Source organism: Arachis ipaensis, chromosome B09, assembly GCF_000816755.2.
Source record: "Arachis ipaensis cultivar K30076 chromosome B09, Araip1.1, whole genome shotgun sequence".
In the NCBI taxonomy this organism is placed as follows: domain Eukaryota; kingdom Viridiplantae; phylum Streptophyta; class Magnoliopsida; order Fabales; family Fabaceae; genus Arachis; species Arachis ipaensis.
In genome coordinates, this window is record NC_029793.2 from 27,864,754 (window position 1) to 27,881,896 (window position 17,143).

The window sequence follows — 17,143 nt, forward strand, 5'->3', positions numbered from 1 at the left end:
AAGCCTTCCAAGATTTCAAAAAATTCTTGGGGCAACCACCAGTTCTTACCCGACCACGGGAAGGAGAAGTACTCATATTATACCTCGTCGTGAGAAATCGGGCGATCGCCTCAGCACTTGTCAGAGAAAAAGAGGGTGAGCAGCAACACATATACTTCATCAGCAAAGCTTTACAAGGGGCCGAACTTAACTATCAAAAGATAGAAAAGTTTGCCTACGCACTCATACTCACTTCTCGACGACTTCGCCTGTACTTTCAAGTGCACACTATCAAGGTTCAGACCAACCAGCCCATAGGCATCCTACAGAAGACAGACTTAGCGGGAAGAATCCTGTAATGGGCGATCGAGTTGTCCAAATTCGATCTTCAATATGAAGCCCGGACAGCCATCAAATTACAGTACCTGGCCGACTTCATTGCTGAGTACATGGATACCCCGGGAACTCCCACAAGATGGAATCTCTACGTGGATGGCTCTTCAAACAAAACTGGGAGTGGCGCAGGTGTGATAATAGAAAGCGATTAGGGAACCCAAATCAAACTCTCACTAAAGTTCGAATTCCCTGCTTCAAATAATCAAGCTGAATATGAGGCATTACTGGCTGGTTTGAGGCTGGCTAAGGAGGTAGGAGTCCAAAAGCTCACCATCTTCAGTGATTCATAAGTAGTTACCTCACAAATAGAAGGGAGCTACCAAGCTAATGACCCTGCCATGAAGAAATATCTCGACAAAACTAGAGAACAGCTCGGGCAGATCAGGGAATATGAGGTCCAACATATACCTCGAGAACAGAATACTCGGGCGGATGCACTCTCAAAACTAGCCAGCACCAAACCAGGGGGCAATAACAGAAGCCTCATCCAGGAAACATTACAAAGCCCATCAATCACAAAGGAAAAAAGGGAAGCCATATCTGGTCTGGATCAAGGGTGGATGACCCCCATTATCAACTACCTCAAGACAGAGACACTCCCCACAGATAAGAAGGAGGCAAAGAGGTTGACACGAGAAGCACAGTACTACACTATGGTGGGCGACATCTTATATAGGAGAGGGATCTCAACACCCCTCCTAAAATGCGTACCGACTTCCAATACAAGGGAAGTCCTGGAAGAAGTACACAGTGGCATGTGTGGCAACCACTTGGGTGCACGAGCTCTTTCCAAAAAAGTACTCCGAGCTGGATTCTTCTAGCCAACCTTACACAAAGAAGTGACAGAGTTCGTCAAGACATTTCCACCATGTCAGAAGCATGCTAACTTCCACATCGCTCCACCAGAAGAGCTCATTAGTGTAACGTCACCCTGGTCATTCGCAAAATGGGGGCTAGACCTCCTCGGACCCTTTCCCCAAGGATCGAAACAAGTCAAGTTCCTCATTGTAGGGGTGGACTATTTCACAAAATGGATTGAGACAGAGCCCCTAGCCAATGCCACCGCTCAAAGAAGTCAAAAACTTCTATACAGGAACATTATTACAAGGAACTTGGTAGCTGACTTGAAAATAAAGTACCAATTCACATCCATAGAACATCCACAAGTTAACGGACAAGCAGAAGCTGCCAACAAAGTCATACTAACCGGGTTAAAATGGAGACTACAGGGTGCAAAGGGAGCTTGGGCCGAAGAGCTCCCACAAGTCCTATGGGCATATTGGACAACTCCCACGGACCACAGGAAAATCACCCTTCCGACTTACTTAGGGAATGGAGGCAATGATCCCAGTGGAGATAGAGGAAGGATCCCCCAGAATGATCCTCTACAATGAAGAGATCAACTCCCAAAATCAAAGGGAAGAGCTTGACCTACTTCTAGAAGTCCGAGAAAGAGCCCGGATTAGAGAGGAAGCGTTAAAGCGTCGAATGAATTCAAGGTATAATCAGAGGGTAATTCGGCGAAGCTTCGCTAGTGATGATCTCATCCTAATCCGAAATGACATCGGAGCAGGTCGATCAGGAGAAGGGAAGCTAGCAGCTAATTGAAAAGGACCTTACCGAGTTGTAGAGGTACTGGGAAAAGGCTACTACAAGGTGTCCGACCTCGAGGGACGAGAGCTACCAAGGTCATGGCATGCCTGTAACCTAAGAAGGTACTATAGTTAAAAAATAATAAAGATCTTAGGTCAAGGTGCACTCTTTTTCCTGAAAAGGTTTTTTAATGAGGCACCAAGTCAAGATCTACAAAATTGCCCGATTTAGAAGGGTAAGCACTCATATGTATACATTCTTGTCTATATGCCTATTTTCTACTTGAATAAAGTTTTTCAGATTTCCTAAAAAGTTTCCTACCAAGACGCATTAATCTGAACGCAAAAATTCACCGCCCGATTACGACAAGGTCGGCAAGGTGAAAACCAAATTCATCGCCCGATTACGACAAAGTCGGCAAGGTGAACGCCAAATTCATCGCCCGATTACGACAAGGTCGGCAAGGTGAAAACCAAATTCATCGCCCGATTACGACAAAGTCGGCAAGGTGAAAGCGATAAAAACAGATTAATGCAAGAAGTTATAAAAAGTAATCCATAAAAAGCGGCCTGACGAGGTCTGACTAAAAATAGACTACTAAAAATAACTTAGCTTAGACCGACAAGAGAAGTCAGACCAATGAAAGCTACAGCTTGGACCGACAAGAGAAGTCGGACCAACAAAAGTTAAAATTTGGACCGACAAAGAGAAGTCAGACCAATGAAAGCTACAGCTCCAACCGACAAGAGAAGTCGGACCAACGAAAAGCATGCCCTAAAAGGGACATAGCTTTGCCCACAAAGCCACGGCTCCGCGACAAGGCTATCAAAATTGTTCGGACTAACTAAAAAGGTTCTACCAGAACACTAAAAAGTTGTCGGACAAGTTAGCCCAAGGGTCATCTCGCCCGAACAGAAGACAGACAAAACAGGATCTGATCAAAAAGAGGTTGGGCAGCAGAGTACCAACACTCTATAAAGATCTACGAAAGTTGCAAAGATATGAACAGTATATCAGAGAAATATACCCATCAAAATAAAAACATTTAAAAATTCAAAAGGCCACCTAAGAGGCAGCCTCAAGAGTTTAAAAGTGTTTTTGTTTCAAAATAAAGTTGGATAGAAGCAACTGAAAGTCAAGAGAAGTCCACCACATCAAAAGTTACAAAAACAGAGTTCAAAAGCCCATAAATCGGGCTGTACAGATAAAACAAAGAAATCATAAGGGGTCCATAGTTTCCCCAGTAGTAGCATCCGTGGCTGAAGGAGGAGGAATGATCTTCATGGGAGTGGTGTCCATAGTCCCATCCTCTCGATTAAGAATTTGACAATCAGGATCAGATTCGGAATGGTTGACCTCAGCAGAAGGAGTTGAAGAAGTCGTGGCTGCAGAAGCTTTGGCTGGCGGTGCAGGAGGAGGCCCGTCATCTTCATCATCCAGAGCAGGCACTATCTTGCCATCCTCCACCACATTGTCCAGGCTGAAGAGAGTGAGGTCGAGTTCAGGAGCGAGAACTCAACCTGCGCCTTTAAGTTTTCATAAGCACCTGTCACAGTATCTACAAGATGACCTTGGAGATCGGCGTAATCCACATGGGCAGAATCAAGCCTCTCCCTTAGCTCCAACACCTCGGCATAAGTGCGGGTTTAACTCTCCTTGTATTTCTTCACCATCTCCTCCGCCAAGTTTGCAGCTGCCTCAGCCCTGGTAGCCCGGGACTTTTCCTTCTCCAAATCCAACTCCAGCTTAATTATCCTAGCATCAAGCTCATCCTTCATCCCCTTGATTCTATCAAAATCCGATTTAGCATCCTCCAGAAAAGCCTTAGTCGCATGGACTGGGGAACCCTAAACAGTACGGAATAGAGCTGCTCCCATATGAGCCATCCGAATACTGTTACTGGTAATAAAATTCAAGTGGTGAAGGATGGACACATCATCCATTAGAAGTCGACCATAAGGAGCAATTTGATTATCAACAAATCCCATAGCATCAAAATCAGGGGCATCCAAGTCATAAGGATCCACAGTCTTCTGTTTTTTAGGAGGAGGATCAGCAGTAGGAGAAAAGGCAGCACCAGAGGTTGACTGGAGAGGAGCAGAAGGAACCACACGAACCTGAGGAGTCAGGATGATTTTCCTCGGCCCAGAAGTGTCCGAGGTCGGTCTCTTTGGAGGAACTTGGGTAGATCCTTCTCCAGAAGCCTTCGCCGAGATGTTTTGAGCAGCTGTTGCTTTCTTAGCCTGACAGAAGTGTTTCATGGAGTCCATGGATTTCACCATCTCTGCAAAACAGAAACCAAGAAAAGAAGTCACAAACAGAAAGAGGCAAAATTCAACCACAAAATAAGACTATAAAGAAGTCGGCCACTACCTAATTCAGCACGAAGAAGGGAAGGATCTCCTAGAAACTTCTTCGTGTCAAGATGAAGGGGCTCACCCCAGTTCTCCTCTAATACATTCACAAAGGCCTGCTCGACCTCATCCAGACTTTCCCAAGAATACCTAGCTACTACTACATTCTTTTGCCAGCATAATGGGAAGGTGAGCTGATTGTTCTCATCCAAGAAAAAAGGATGAATGCCCTCAACAGCCCGGACCTTGAAATAGTAGTTCTTAAAATCCCTAAAGGACCCATCATACATAGAGAACACTTTCTTTCCTTGGGTAGCTCGGAAAGAAACCCAGGAAGCTTTCTTCTTAGCTGCCCCAGGCTTCGTCAATACAAAAAGATAAAGAAAAAGAGTTTGGGTATGTCGGATATCCAGTTCCTGACACAACAATTGGAAGATTTTTATGAAGCCCCAAGAGTTCGGGTAGAGCTGAGAAGGAGCTACATTGCAGGACCACAACAACTCGGTCACAAAAGGGGTAAAAGGAATGGTAATATTCAATTGACTAAAGAAATAGTCATAAGCATAGAAAAAAAGGGACGTTCTTCTTGAGTAAAAGGAGGAAAACTAACCCTCTCCTCAGGGTCAGGTGACACTAACTCATAATTTTTCTCCTAATCCCTATTACTACAAATCCTATGGTGCCTCCTAAGTCGCACACAATACTCAGGGTCAGCAACTGTAACACACATCAAAACTATGGAGTCCAGCTAGTCAGACATGCCGTCCGGGATCTTAGTAGACATCTCAACAATATTTTTGCGGGAAGACATAGGTCAACTATTCCTACAGGAAGAAAAAGGAAAAATGGCTTACTACCAAACAACTCGGGCAAATATGGAAATAATTCGGAAAATAACATATGAACATCAAGAATCAGACACGACAGTAAAAGGGAAACCCCAGGATTCATACTAAAGTCCAGGGGCACCCTTTGGAGGCAGTAACAAGGCAAGAACCAGGAAAGAAGGAAATCGACGATCTATGCCCTAAATATCTCACAACAAAAAAACACAATCCTTCTCTAGTAACATCACTCCACACAAAGCAGCAAGAAACCCATCATCATCAACAAAAAAATCATCAAAAGCTACAATCTTTCTTTTCCAACAGTTCAGACAAAAGTAGTGAAACCAAAGACAAGGACGTGCAAGGATGAAAGAAACAGGAACAACGAGAATAAAACCCTAAGGAAGCAAAAACTACCAGGCACACGTCACAGCAAAAGAATGCAGGGATCACCACAAAGATGCAAGCTTTTTCAGAAAATCGTGAAAACAAAATATAGAAAGGAAAGATACAATCTTTTTACAAAGGGGTCAGGGTTCTCAGAGACAAAATCAGTAAAAATTACACGCAACAGTGGAGACATACAAGAAGGCGACTATCGAAAGCATAAAAAGGAAAGAAAATACTAACCTGTGGAGGATGAAGAAGAAAATGCGAGGGAAGGATCAGGAATAAGCAAGCGACCAAATTTGCGCCAACAAAACGCCCTCGTGCAAAGGAGATGGAAAGCTTGGGGGCGTGTAAACCAGAAGATTTCAGAAGGAGCAAAACGCCTTGCAAACGATGAGCAAAGAAGACGAAGAGGAATTAGAGAAAAAAAACTGTAAAATGACACTTTGAAAATTTCAAAAATGAAGTAGCAAAGAGGGAAAAAGGAAACGGCGAAGGGATATTTATGAGCTTTTAAACCCTCACACGTTTCCAAGAAAAGCGAAACGCGCGCCACAACTAAAGGGGAAAAAAGAAAAAACGCTTCGCATTCAAAGAGTCCAGCTGAAGACATACAAAATCGACTCAAGACAAATTGCTCGAGCACAGCTTCCTCAAAGAATGGGTCGAAGTCTAAACTAAATATGACCTCAAAGGAAAGACCGAGCTCAAGCAGGGGCACTGTTCATACCCTGGGTCGAGCTATGCGACCCGGGCTGAGTGAAGACAAAGCGACCGACCTCCTCAGGACAGGTCACCCGACCTCTTCTTTAAAGAGTTCGGCCAAATCACCACAAGAAGCCCAAGAAAGCCCAAACAAAGGGACATAGCCCAATCTAAAGGCAGCTAAAGCATAGAAAGATAGAGGCCCCCCTTAAAGATAAGATGACTTCACTTAAAGATAAGATAAGATAACTGTCCATACCCCGGGTCGAGCTATCCGACCCGGGCTGATTAAAAACAAAGCAACCGACCTCTTCAGGTCAGGTCCCCCGACCTCTTCTTTAAAGAGTTCGGCCAAATTGCCACAAGAATCCCAAGCAGGCCCAAACAAAGGGACATAGCCCAATCTAAAGGCAGCTAAAGGCTAGAAAGATAAAGGCGGTTCCCCTTAGAGATAAGATGACTTCACTTAAAGATAAGATAAGATAACTAACTTATCTTATCTAGAAAGGTCAGCCCACACTACTATAAATACACTTGAGCACCCAAGTATAACTCATACTCTGTTTCTACATAAAATACCTGCTTAAAGCCCATGCTAACTTAAGCATCGGAGTCTCTTGCAGGTACCACCATCCTCCGGTGACGAAGGATCAGCAACACCACCAAGTCCAACAAGTCGGACACGACAGCTCCGGCCACCACTGCAGATCTCGACCGAGATCGACCTACAGTTTCAGGTAACCCTCGGAACAAGTACCATAACTATGACTTCTCTCATACATGCTCTAATATAAACACAAGGACAACAACACTAACCTCGAAGTTAGCTACCCCTGCGATGTTCCATGTCGCATTCAGGAGGTTGATGTTTGGATCATGTGCATCTACACGTGCCATGCTCACCTAGTAAGTCGTTAATATGCAAGGTTCTGAAAATCGGACCAGTCATCGAACCGCTTTAGTCACTGGTTCACTGGTTTACTGGTCTAACTGATCTAACTGTGGTTCAACTAAAAAAATCGTTCCTTAATAAAATAATAAATATATTATAAATAAACATCATAAAGTATCTTTCAAATTTAAAATCTTATATAAAATATCACCAACTAAATGTAATTAATCATCAAAATACACAAAAACTTACGGCAAATATGTTGACAATTAACATAATTATACTTCCATTAAAAATAGCTGGATTGAATTGCAGTGCACAAGTTAAAGATAGAGAATATTGCCTTAATGTAGCTAAGTCAAAAAGTAAAACAAAATAGGCCTTTTTAATTCTTACGCTTGTAGGATTTAATATAATAATTACCATACAGAGGAACTTTCTTGAAGGAATTTATGGCAACCAAAATAGGCCCTACTTTTGTCTGAATTGTACAAGATATGATTAACAAGGTTAAATTAAAAGAACATTTTCTAGTTGTCTCACAGAGTCCAGCTAGATGGAACAAACATCACTGTGTACTATGGTAATGCTAGATCATATCTTACTTTCCCATCAGGCAATAAAACAACAGACTCAGTTCCAGAAGATGTTATTATCTTCACCAGCTCCCAATTTCCATTTGAAAGTTGAAGCCAACACTGAACCTTCTGAAACAATGAACTTCAGAAGTAAGGACAAGAAATAGAAAATACTACACTATCCATGTCTTATTAAAAACAGCAGCAGCATTCAACAACAAACATTTAGCGTTCAGCACAAACGGCATTTAGCAACAAGACCATATCTGAACTCAACAATCAGCATTCAGCAACAAACATTACAAAACATTAACCAATAATCACACCAAACCTCCAACCAGCAACCAGTAATGACAAAATAGCAACAAACATTAGTACATAAACATTCCAAAACAGTGATGACACTAAACCTGCACCCAGCAACTAGCAATTACAAAACAGCAACATTATAAAACATTACAAAACATTACACAAAAATTTGAACAAAAATTCCAAAAATTAAAAAGAACAAGAAGAACCAAGCATTCAGAAATTAAACAGAGCCATTACTCATCAATAAACAGAGCAAAATTAAAAGGAAGAAGCGGATGCGAAGCAAATTTAAACAGACCCATCAGTAACCAGAATCAAAATTAAATAGAGCCATCACTTATCACTCATCAGTAACCACTAACCATGGAAAAATTAAAAGGAAGGAGCGGATGCGAAGAAAAATTAAACAGACTAACAGAGCCATCAGTAACCATAAACAAAATTAAACAGATCCATCACTAACCTTCGACGAAGACACGGATGGCAACCGGCGAGACGACGTTGATAGGCGAGCCGACGGCAAGCGGCAACCCAACGGCGAGCTGCTCCAAGCCACGAACAGAGAAGCCAAGGAAGATGGGGATGACGAGCCGAGCTACCTGGGTTCCAGACAGGGGGAAGAGGAAGAAGTAGAGGCGCCGAGAACCTGGGGACGGCACTGGCAAGGATCCTAGGGCTAGGGTTCTCTTTGCTTTGCTTAAGAAGGGGCCAATGGGGGTGCACGAATGATTCTTGATTCGGGGAAATGGGTGTTTCAGGATTTGGCCTTTTTTTTAACTCATAAAACGGCGTCATTTTCTTAGAATCGGCTGTTACTGATCTGGTCCAACCAGCTGGTTCCGGTCGGTTCAGCGATTTTTGAACGGTTTTCTCTCCAACGGTTATTAGTAGTGGATCGGACCTTTTTATGGCCAATTCCCAGTTTGACTGGTTCGATTAGCCAATCCAGTCCAATTTTCAGAACCATGATAATATAGTTAGAAGAGGGTAGAAGTTCGGGAAAATTTGAAGAAATGGGTGGAAAACAACTCCAAAGGACACTGTAAACAAAATAAGATTATACGTATCTCGTTTACACTGTAAAAGAGATAAGACCCTTACACAACACGTGTATAAACGTGATACGGCCATGCCGTCTCGTGCCTTATCTCGCTTATAGTGTAAACGAGATACGTGCAATCTTATTTCGTTTACACTATAAACAAGATAAGACATAAGGTGTATTTTCGTAAAATTGTTACAAATTATTTATTTTGATAAATAAATATTTATTTTATTTATTTAAAAAATTCCAAAATTCAGTATTTATGTCTTTTAATTAAATAATTATGTAAAACAATTTAAACATCAAACTTAAACCTATTTTATTTAAATATTTTTAACTAAAGTTAAAGATTTATAGGTTTTAATATTGAAAATGTCATTACATAGTAATAAACCACAAGTTAATACTTAAAATCGCATTGAAATTTGACTTCCGACTCAATTTAGCTCTTTAATTTTCAATTGACCTAAATTGTACCCTGAAACTTTAAAGTTTAAGGTGTGACTCAAGTTGGCCCCTCCATCTATTTTCGTCATCAGATAGATGACGTGGCACGATTAAATGACATTATTTTGCTGTTTGCGCCTAAACGACGTCGTTTTACTCCCCCCCTTTTTCTTTCTCCTCCTCAATGCCTGAACCTCCCACCATCCTATTGCCATCACCTTCAATCATACCTTTCCAACTCCATCATTCTCACTACTACCACCACCATCCTCCTCCTCCTACTTGCCTCCCGCTCATCCACCAGTCCACCATCACCCCGCCATCCTTTTCTCCATCTTCCTCTTCCTCGATCTCCTTAGCCAGAGAATACTACAAAAAAAAAAACTAGACCATCCAAAAAATTCTCATCCTTATCATAGTAAAGTAATTTGACAACGAGTGAGTATTTAAAACCCCGTTGTCATCATCATCAACCTCACATGCATATTCTACCACCCTAACAAGTAGCAGCAGTAGCGAGTTAAAGTGAAAGTGGGTTAAAATTTATTACTGAAGCCATGGTTGCTTGATGTCACAGAATCAATTTGTTTTATTTGTCATTGCATTGATTAGAAGAAGGGGAGAAAGGAAGGAAGAGGAAGAGAAAGGATTTACTGATCAAATTGAGGAGGAGGAAGAAGAAGAGGAAGGAGAGATGAGGAGGAGGAGAAGGGTGGTGGTGGTGGTGGTGAGGGTGGTGGGGTTGGAAAGGTATGATTGAGAGTGGTGACAATGAGGTGGTGGGAGGTTCAAATATTGAGGAGGAGGAAGAAGAAGAGGGAGAAGAGTAAAACAACGTCGTTTAGGCGCAAACAGCAAAACGACATCGTTTAATTGTGCCATGTCATCTCTCCGGTAACGAAAATGGACGGAGAGACCAACTTGAGTCATGCATTAAAGTTTTAGTTTAGGGCACAATTTGGGTCGAGTTAAGCCCCACTTTGATCCTTGAGATTGGCGAGTTGCACTGATTTAGTCCCTAACTTTTCAATTGTTACAATTTCTTCCCCAAATTAAAAAAATGCACCAATATAGTCTCTCGTGTATTTTTCGTCGTTGGAACTCAACACCGTTAGTGACATGGCTCAAACCTTGCCACGTTGGACATATTAAAACGATACAATACGTATTTTGGCACTAAAGAAGGCACTAATCGACGTCGTTTGAGAAGTTTAATAATTAATATTGTTCAAAAGGGAAGGTAATATTTTAGTATTGTTCAAACCTTAAAATAATATCATTTAGTGCCTTCTTTAGCGCCAAAATAAGTACAACGTCGTTTTAATATGTCTAGTGTAGCAAGACTTGAGCTATGTCACTAATAACGTTAAGTTTCAACAACGGAAAATACACGAGAGACTACATTAATACACTTTTTTAAATTTTAAAACTAAATGATAGCAATTAAAAAGTTAGAGACTAAATCAGTATAACTTACCATTTTCAGAAATCAAAATAAAATTTAACTCAATTTGAATCAGTTAAAAATTTAAAAGCTAAATTGAATTGAGAATCAAATTTTTGGGTTAACCACAAAAAATGTCTCTAAATTATTCAAACGCTGACAAAAAATGCATTTGAATTTTACTATCGACAAAAATGCCTTTAAATAATTTAAAAACGCGACAAAAATGTCCAACAGTAAATATATATTTTCAAAAACTACTTTAGAGATTGAATTTTGATGTAATTTTTTGCAAGAATAATTAAAAAAATGAGATATTATTATTATTCTTAAAATTTTGTGATTTTTTTCTAAGTATATTTATTTTGTGATTTTTTAAAAGTATTATTAGTTGTTAACAAAAAAATTACAAAAAAATATATACTAAACAAAAAATATCAAATTTTAAGGATATTAATATCTCATCTTTTTAATCATGCTTGCAAAAAATTATATCAAAATTCAATCTCTAATGTATTTTTTTGAGAAATACATATTTAATGTTAGATAATCTTGCAAAAAAACTAACATTAAATATGTATTTCTCAAAAAATACACTAGAGATTGAATTTTGATACAATTTTTTGTAAATATAATTAGAAAAATGAGATATTATTATTTTTAAAATTTGGTAATTTTTTTGTTAAGTATATATTATTTTGTGATTTTTTAAAAGTATTATTGGTTGTTAACAAAAAATTATAAAAAATATATATTTAACGAAAAATCACTAAATTTTAAGTATAATAATATTTTATTTTTATAATCATGCTTGCAAAAAATTACATCAAAATTCAATTTTTAAGATATTTTTTGAAAATATATATTTACTGTTGGGTATTTTTGTTGTGTTTTTAAATTAAGATAAAATATACTTTTTGTCCTTAAATTTGACAAAAGTTTTAAAAATACCTTTAAGTTTTATTTTATTTTATTTTAATTTTGTTCCAAAAATTTTCGATTTGCATCAAATATACAATCAACGGCTAAATTTTCAAAAAATTTAAAACCAATCTAACAATAATGCATAAAAATTATGTTTAATTTGCTTGTGTTGAGGGTTGTTCTTATGAAATTGTTGTTGAATTAATCTTAAATTTTTTGAAAAATTAGCCGTCAAGAATATATTTGATGCAAATAAAAAAGTTTTAGCACAAAATTAAAACAAAATAAAATTTATGAATATTTTTAAAACTTTTGTTAAATTATTTAAAATAATAAAATTCAAATATATTTTTTTGAGCATTTAAATAATTTGATGATATTTTTGGTAGTTAACCCCTTTAGAAACTATTTTGAGTATTCACCCCCTAAACCACTCTTCTTTAAAATGTTACTTGAGCCTAAACAATCCTCATTTCACATTTCAGCCTCTTGTAGGTGCTGCACTCTACCCTTCCCCCTCCTCACCCACCCCCAGAGATCAGAGACACCACTCGGCCACCCCTTCTTCCTTGACCACCACCGGAGACTGCTCGGCGGAGATTGCCCGTCTTCCTTGCGTTCATCCCTCTTCGTCGCGTTCTTCCTCTCGCCACTGTTCCTCGCGTTCATCGCTCCCTCTTCGTGGTTCAGACGTTTTCGCCGCCTCGCTGCCTCGCATTCTCGCCCTCAGTCGTACTCAGTTCCTGTCACATCTCCGTCCTCCTTTCAGTTCCCGTAGTCAGTCCGTGGTCCTCTGTTCTCGCCGCCTTGACGTCCTCCTGCTTGCCGCCTTGCCGTACTGAGTTCCTGCCACATCGCCGTCCTCCGTTCTGATCGGTTCGCCATCCTCCTTTCATCGAATCAGGCTTCATTGTTCAGGACTGCCGGTAATTTTTTTATGAAGATCATTTGAATGTTGTGAAGATCATTTGAACGGTGAATTGTGAATAATTGTTTTTGGCAGTTTCTAAACTAATTGAACTGTGAATTGTGAATAATTGTGGATTGGTTGTGGATATAAACTAACTGTTTTTGGCAGTTTCTAAGTCAGTGCTAGTACCACTAGAAGAGTATATAAAACTCAGAAGTATGAAATCCAAAAGAGTGTAGGATTTTATAATTTAGTTCTCTGTAATATTACTTGTTCAGTTGTTGTGTGATGCTGCTGTTATTGTTTATATGTCTAAAAGAATTAGATATCTTGAATTAGATAAATGCCGCAGATCCGCGGATATCATCTGACCCATGAAGGCATTCACTAAGTGCTGAGCCTCCTCAGCTCCAATCAGTGCACTCATTCTTTGCTGCCAATCAGTTGTTATATATTCTTATGATGTTTACCTAGCTAACACAATATAATATTCTTCCATCACTTTTAACTTGTTTTAAATTTTTAATTGTTCACTATGTTGTCTATAAGCGAATGTTGGGTTGCTGTATTTAATTGTTCTTGTTGTTATTGTAATACAAATTCTTCTGATTTGAAGGCTTTCTTTCTTATTCTGAATATATATAAGCCTGCGTTTGGCTTAAATGAACTTCTCTAAGATGCTGGTTCTATATAAAGAATATATAGTTATATACAGTGTGGTAGAATTCTTGTTCCTGTTCTTGTCCTTTTGATTGTTGGGTTGCTAAATTTTTAACTAATTTTTTGTTGTTGCCATTTTATATTTGGTTATTTCTTTTGTTATTTGACTTTTGAATTTGTATTTGGATGAGATTGTAACATTTTGGTTTATATAATACTTTTTAATTTGAATGATATTTTAAGATTTATATTAGATTAAATTATGTTTTAATGTATTTATTTATATTTTAATCATTATTTTATTATAAAACAGCTATACTGGTTGAACCACACTTGAATTGGTTGAACTAGTAAACCGATGAACTAATAGCTTGAACGGTTTGATTACCAGTTCGTCACTTCGGTTTTCAGAACCTTGTGTGTGATTTTCCCAATTTCAATTCCAATCAACTGTTGCGGTGGCCGGGATCAGATGACATCAGCTACGGCTATGGCTGCTACTGTCTCTCACATTCACCCTCAGCTCTCTTGCTCCGCCTCCCTTCACTCTCACCGCACACTGCTTCGACGTTTCCACCTTCCATCTCCTTCCGTTCGCTCCAAGGTCTCACACACTCTCTCTCTACTCTTCAACACCTTCTCTAACTCTATTCAACATCTATCAATTTCAAATTCTTAGGTTTTTTTTTTATTTTTAAAGGAGATAGATAGCTAACTAGCTGAGTTTCAGAATTTAGCTCGGATTGCATGCAAATGTCTTTAGATTTTGTGCATTTTGTTCTTTGTCAGTAATGTCCATAGATTCAAATCAAATTACTCAGATCTAAAGAAAGGCTTCCCAAAATCATAGCTTGCCTAGTTGAATTCTTGCGTCAAGAATATATAATATTTTAATCGATTCTACTTAAGTAGCAATCACAGGATAATTGCCTTTTTTGTCTGATTAAATGGAGAATTCACCTTTTTACGTTTGGAAGGTTCATGGATTAGTTCATCACTATATTTAGTGTTGAAGATGTTCCTTCCTAATGGAACTCCTGCCTTACAATTTGTTCGATTATATTCGAGCTCTGATCTTTGCATATAGGTATTGTTTCACTGAACTTAGTGGAAATCATAGTGAATCTATATGCTTTAATTGAATATGCCACTCCTGTCCTTTGAGATTGTGGGGGATGGTGCTAGACTTTTATAGTAAGTTATAACTTATAAACATGCTTGCGCTGCATAAGTAATGTACTTTTTGCTAAATGAAAACATACTAGAGCAATTGTTTGGTATCAATACTAAAACAGCAAGCATATGTCATATAGTTATCAGTTGTTATGTGTCTGGAGAGGCATAGCACAGATACTGCCGGTTCTGATACCAAAACTACACTAAGTTATGCAACTGATGCAAAAGAAAACCATGATACTGAAAAGATAAGCTCCGGAGAGACAGCAACAGAGGGCATCAGTCAACAGAAAGGGACTGCGAAAATTCACGATTTTTGTTTAGGCATTCCCTTTGGTAAGTTTCATTGTTTGATATTTCACTTGTTTAGTAACTTTATTGTTAAACTATGTTTGCTTTTGTGATGGTGGATACATACTTTTGCTGAATTTCTCTTTAACCCAACTAGTTATCAGTGGGTACCATTTATTAAATTTTGTTGATGAACTTTTGAGTGTGACATCTATTACATGAAATGTGGTTTATTGTTTCAATGCAAATAAGTAAATGTATGCCCTGTTTCACTATTAGGCCTCCTTAAGCAAATATGTAATATGTTTAACTTTTCTTTTGTTTAGGTGGATTTGTTCTAACTGGAGGGATTATTGGATTCCTGTTTTCACGGAGTACTGCAACACTCACCAGTGGTGTGATATTTGGCGGTGCTTTACTATTTTTTAGCACCCTCAGCTTGAAGGTCTGGAGGAAAGGAAAATCAAGTTTACCATTTATTCTAGCACAAGCAGGTATAGGACTTTGCCTTTATCAAGATATCATTATTCATTGCTCTTGGAAATAAAAGAAAAGAAACTTAAGAATCGTGCAGCTTGATGATGTCCAATTGTCAACTAGATAATTGTTAGTTCATCTCTTGACATGTTGCTTCCTTATTTTGCAGCATTGGCAGGGATCCTTATCTGGAAGAACTTTCAGAGCTACTCATTGGTAGTAAATTCAATTTTGACAAAGTCAACTCTTATCTTGTGCCTCATTTTTCAATGGTAAACTTATTTTCTCTTTTCTTAATGTAGGCAAAGAAAATATTTCCAACTGGCTTCAGTGCTATTTTAAGGTACCTCAATCTGTGGCTTCTTATCTATTAATTTCCACTTTTGTCTTTGAAACTGCTAATTTTCCTTTTAGCTTCTTCATTGCTACTTGCAAAATTATGCCTCTTTTGTTTAGATCATTTATACATGTGTGCAATTTTTTATTTCAGTTCTGCAATGCTCTGTTTTTATTTGTATGTGCTTATCTCTGGAGGAAACCCACCGCCTAAGAAATTGAAGCCATCTGCCAGCGTTGCATGATGAGATAACGAAGCTTGTGTTAGCCTATGTGATATGGGACATATGGTTGTTTTGCTGCAAATTGAAGTAAGGTTGTAAGCTAGTTTGATTAAGTCACTTATGAAAGTAGGTCAGCAAAGAGGTGCCAATGTGATTATTGCTTTGGATTCCAAGGCACTTATTCTATACCAATAAAATGAAATTTGATGAAAAACCCTATTTGCAATTTATACTCAACATAGGTGCTTACTAAATTGCATATGCATTTAGCATGAAATTTGGACCCAAGATAGGAAATGGATTGTGACAGTGAGTGAAAATTTAGTCAACATGATCATGTATTGATTACAGGCCATTTATATGATTCTCTTGTCTAATATATGGTATAACATTCTTAATGAATGTTCTGAAAACTTAAACATGACTAGGTCATGACTCTGACTCATGTGAGTGAGGATTGATTCTCATTGGTCACACACTAGGATGATTGAAGTACATGTGTTATCCAGTTTGCTGATATGTCTTGTATGCTAAGATGCTGCATTTATAATGGAAGGGAATGTTGAATAACAATACAAGTCTATAGCAAAACACTACATTCCAATGACATATCACATGTCCAAAAGTGTCCGATGAACACAAGATCAAATAACAGAATCAACCATGTAATGCAATCAACCAACTAAAATAGAATTTCAGAACACGAGCCAATACCAAAAGATCCATGGAACTTGTAAGCTTTTTAAACCATGCTCATTCCACGTACCTATTACACGTTTCAAAAAGCTCAACATTTGTTCTACATAGTTGATTTTGAAATAGTTCCTCTAGAAGTGACTATGATTGATAGTAACAAATTTTCACTTTTCCCGTAATCAATTCTTGATAACTGATTTTAAGAGTAAACAACATACATTACATTATCAAAATACAATAGCATTTTCCCATCCCACTAGAGTAGAATCAATTTTAACTTTGCCCAATGTATTTCTAAACACGGTTTAAGTAGGATGAACTTTGGGTGCTTGCATAATTATATTGCTTCGACGAGGACCTGTTATTTCAATGCATTCCACATCATTTGGACTCAATAGTCAATATAATGGAGGGTCTAAATCAATAGCAATTTGTATATATATTCAAATATATTTTGTAACCAAATTAATTGTTTAAATAATTAAAG

General features: G+C 38.3%; 1 protein-coding gene and 2 long non-coding RNA genes across 5 annotated transcripts; 1 reads left to right on the forward strand and 2 right to left on the reverse strand.

The window, feature by feature from the left end:
- Positions 7,399 to 8,778, reverse strand: LOC107616927. Its single transcript, XR_002353215.1, has 2 exons — positions 8,490 to 8,778; positions 7,399 to 7,840 (listed from the first exon to the last, which is right to left on the reverse strand). It is a non-coding gene; the product is annotated as an uncharacterized LOC107616927 (long non-coding RNA).
- LOC110266194 lies at positions 12,359 to 12,598 on the reverse strand. Its single transcript, XR_002353214.1, has 2 exons — positions 12,540 to 12,598; positions 12,359 to 12,494 (listed from the first exon to the last, which is right to left on the reverse strand). It is a non-coding gene; the product is annotated as an uncharacterized LOC110266194 (long non-coding RNA).
- Positions 12,600 to 16,334, forward strand: LOC107618775 (protein FATTY ACID EXPORT 1, chloroplastic). Of its 3 annotated transcripts, none has more exons than XM_016320926.2 (7): positions 12,600 to 12,812; positions 13,868 to 14,060; positions 14,770 to 14,968; positions 15,250 to 15,417; positions 15,570 to 15,616; positions 15,703 to 15,743; positions 15,891 to 16,334. In XM_016320926.2, exons 2-7 carry the CDS (start codon positions 13,929 to 13,931, stop codon positions 15,979 to 15,981), a joined length of 678 nt encoding a protein of 225 aa, XP_016176412.1. In that variant the 5' UTR covers positions 12,600 to 12,812; positions 13,868 to 13,928; the 3' UTR covers positions 15,982 to 16,334. The 3 variants fall into 3 exon arrangements, with proteins under 3 accessions (XP_016176412.1, XP_016176411.1, XP_016176410.1); XM_016320925.2 differs by having other exon boundaries at positions 12,672 to 12,812; positions 13,770 to 14,060; XM_016320924.2 differs by having other exon boundaries at positions 12,674 to 12,812; positions 13,848 to 14,060.

Bases quoted from the DNA above. Each gene is read 5' to 3' on its own strand.
- LOC107618775 (XM_016320926.2), top strand. From the start codon at position 13,929: ATGACATCAGCTACGGCTATGGCTGCTACTGTCTCTCACATTCACCCT. The intron at 15,617-15,702 runs GTAGTAAATTCA...TTCTTAATGTAG, and splicing joins ACTTTCAGAGCTACTCATTG to GCAAAGAAAATATTTCCAAC. The intron at 15,744-15,890 runs GTACCTCAATCT...TTTTTATTTCAG, and splicing joins GGCTTCAGTGCTATTTTAAG to TTCTGCAATGCTCTGTTTTT.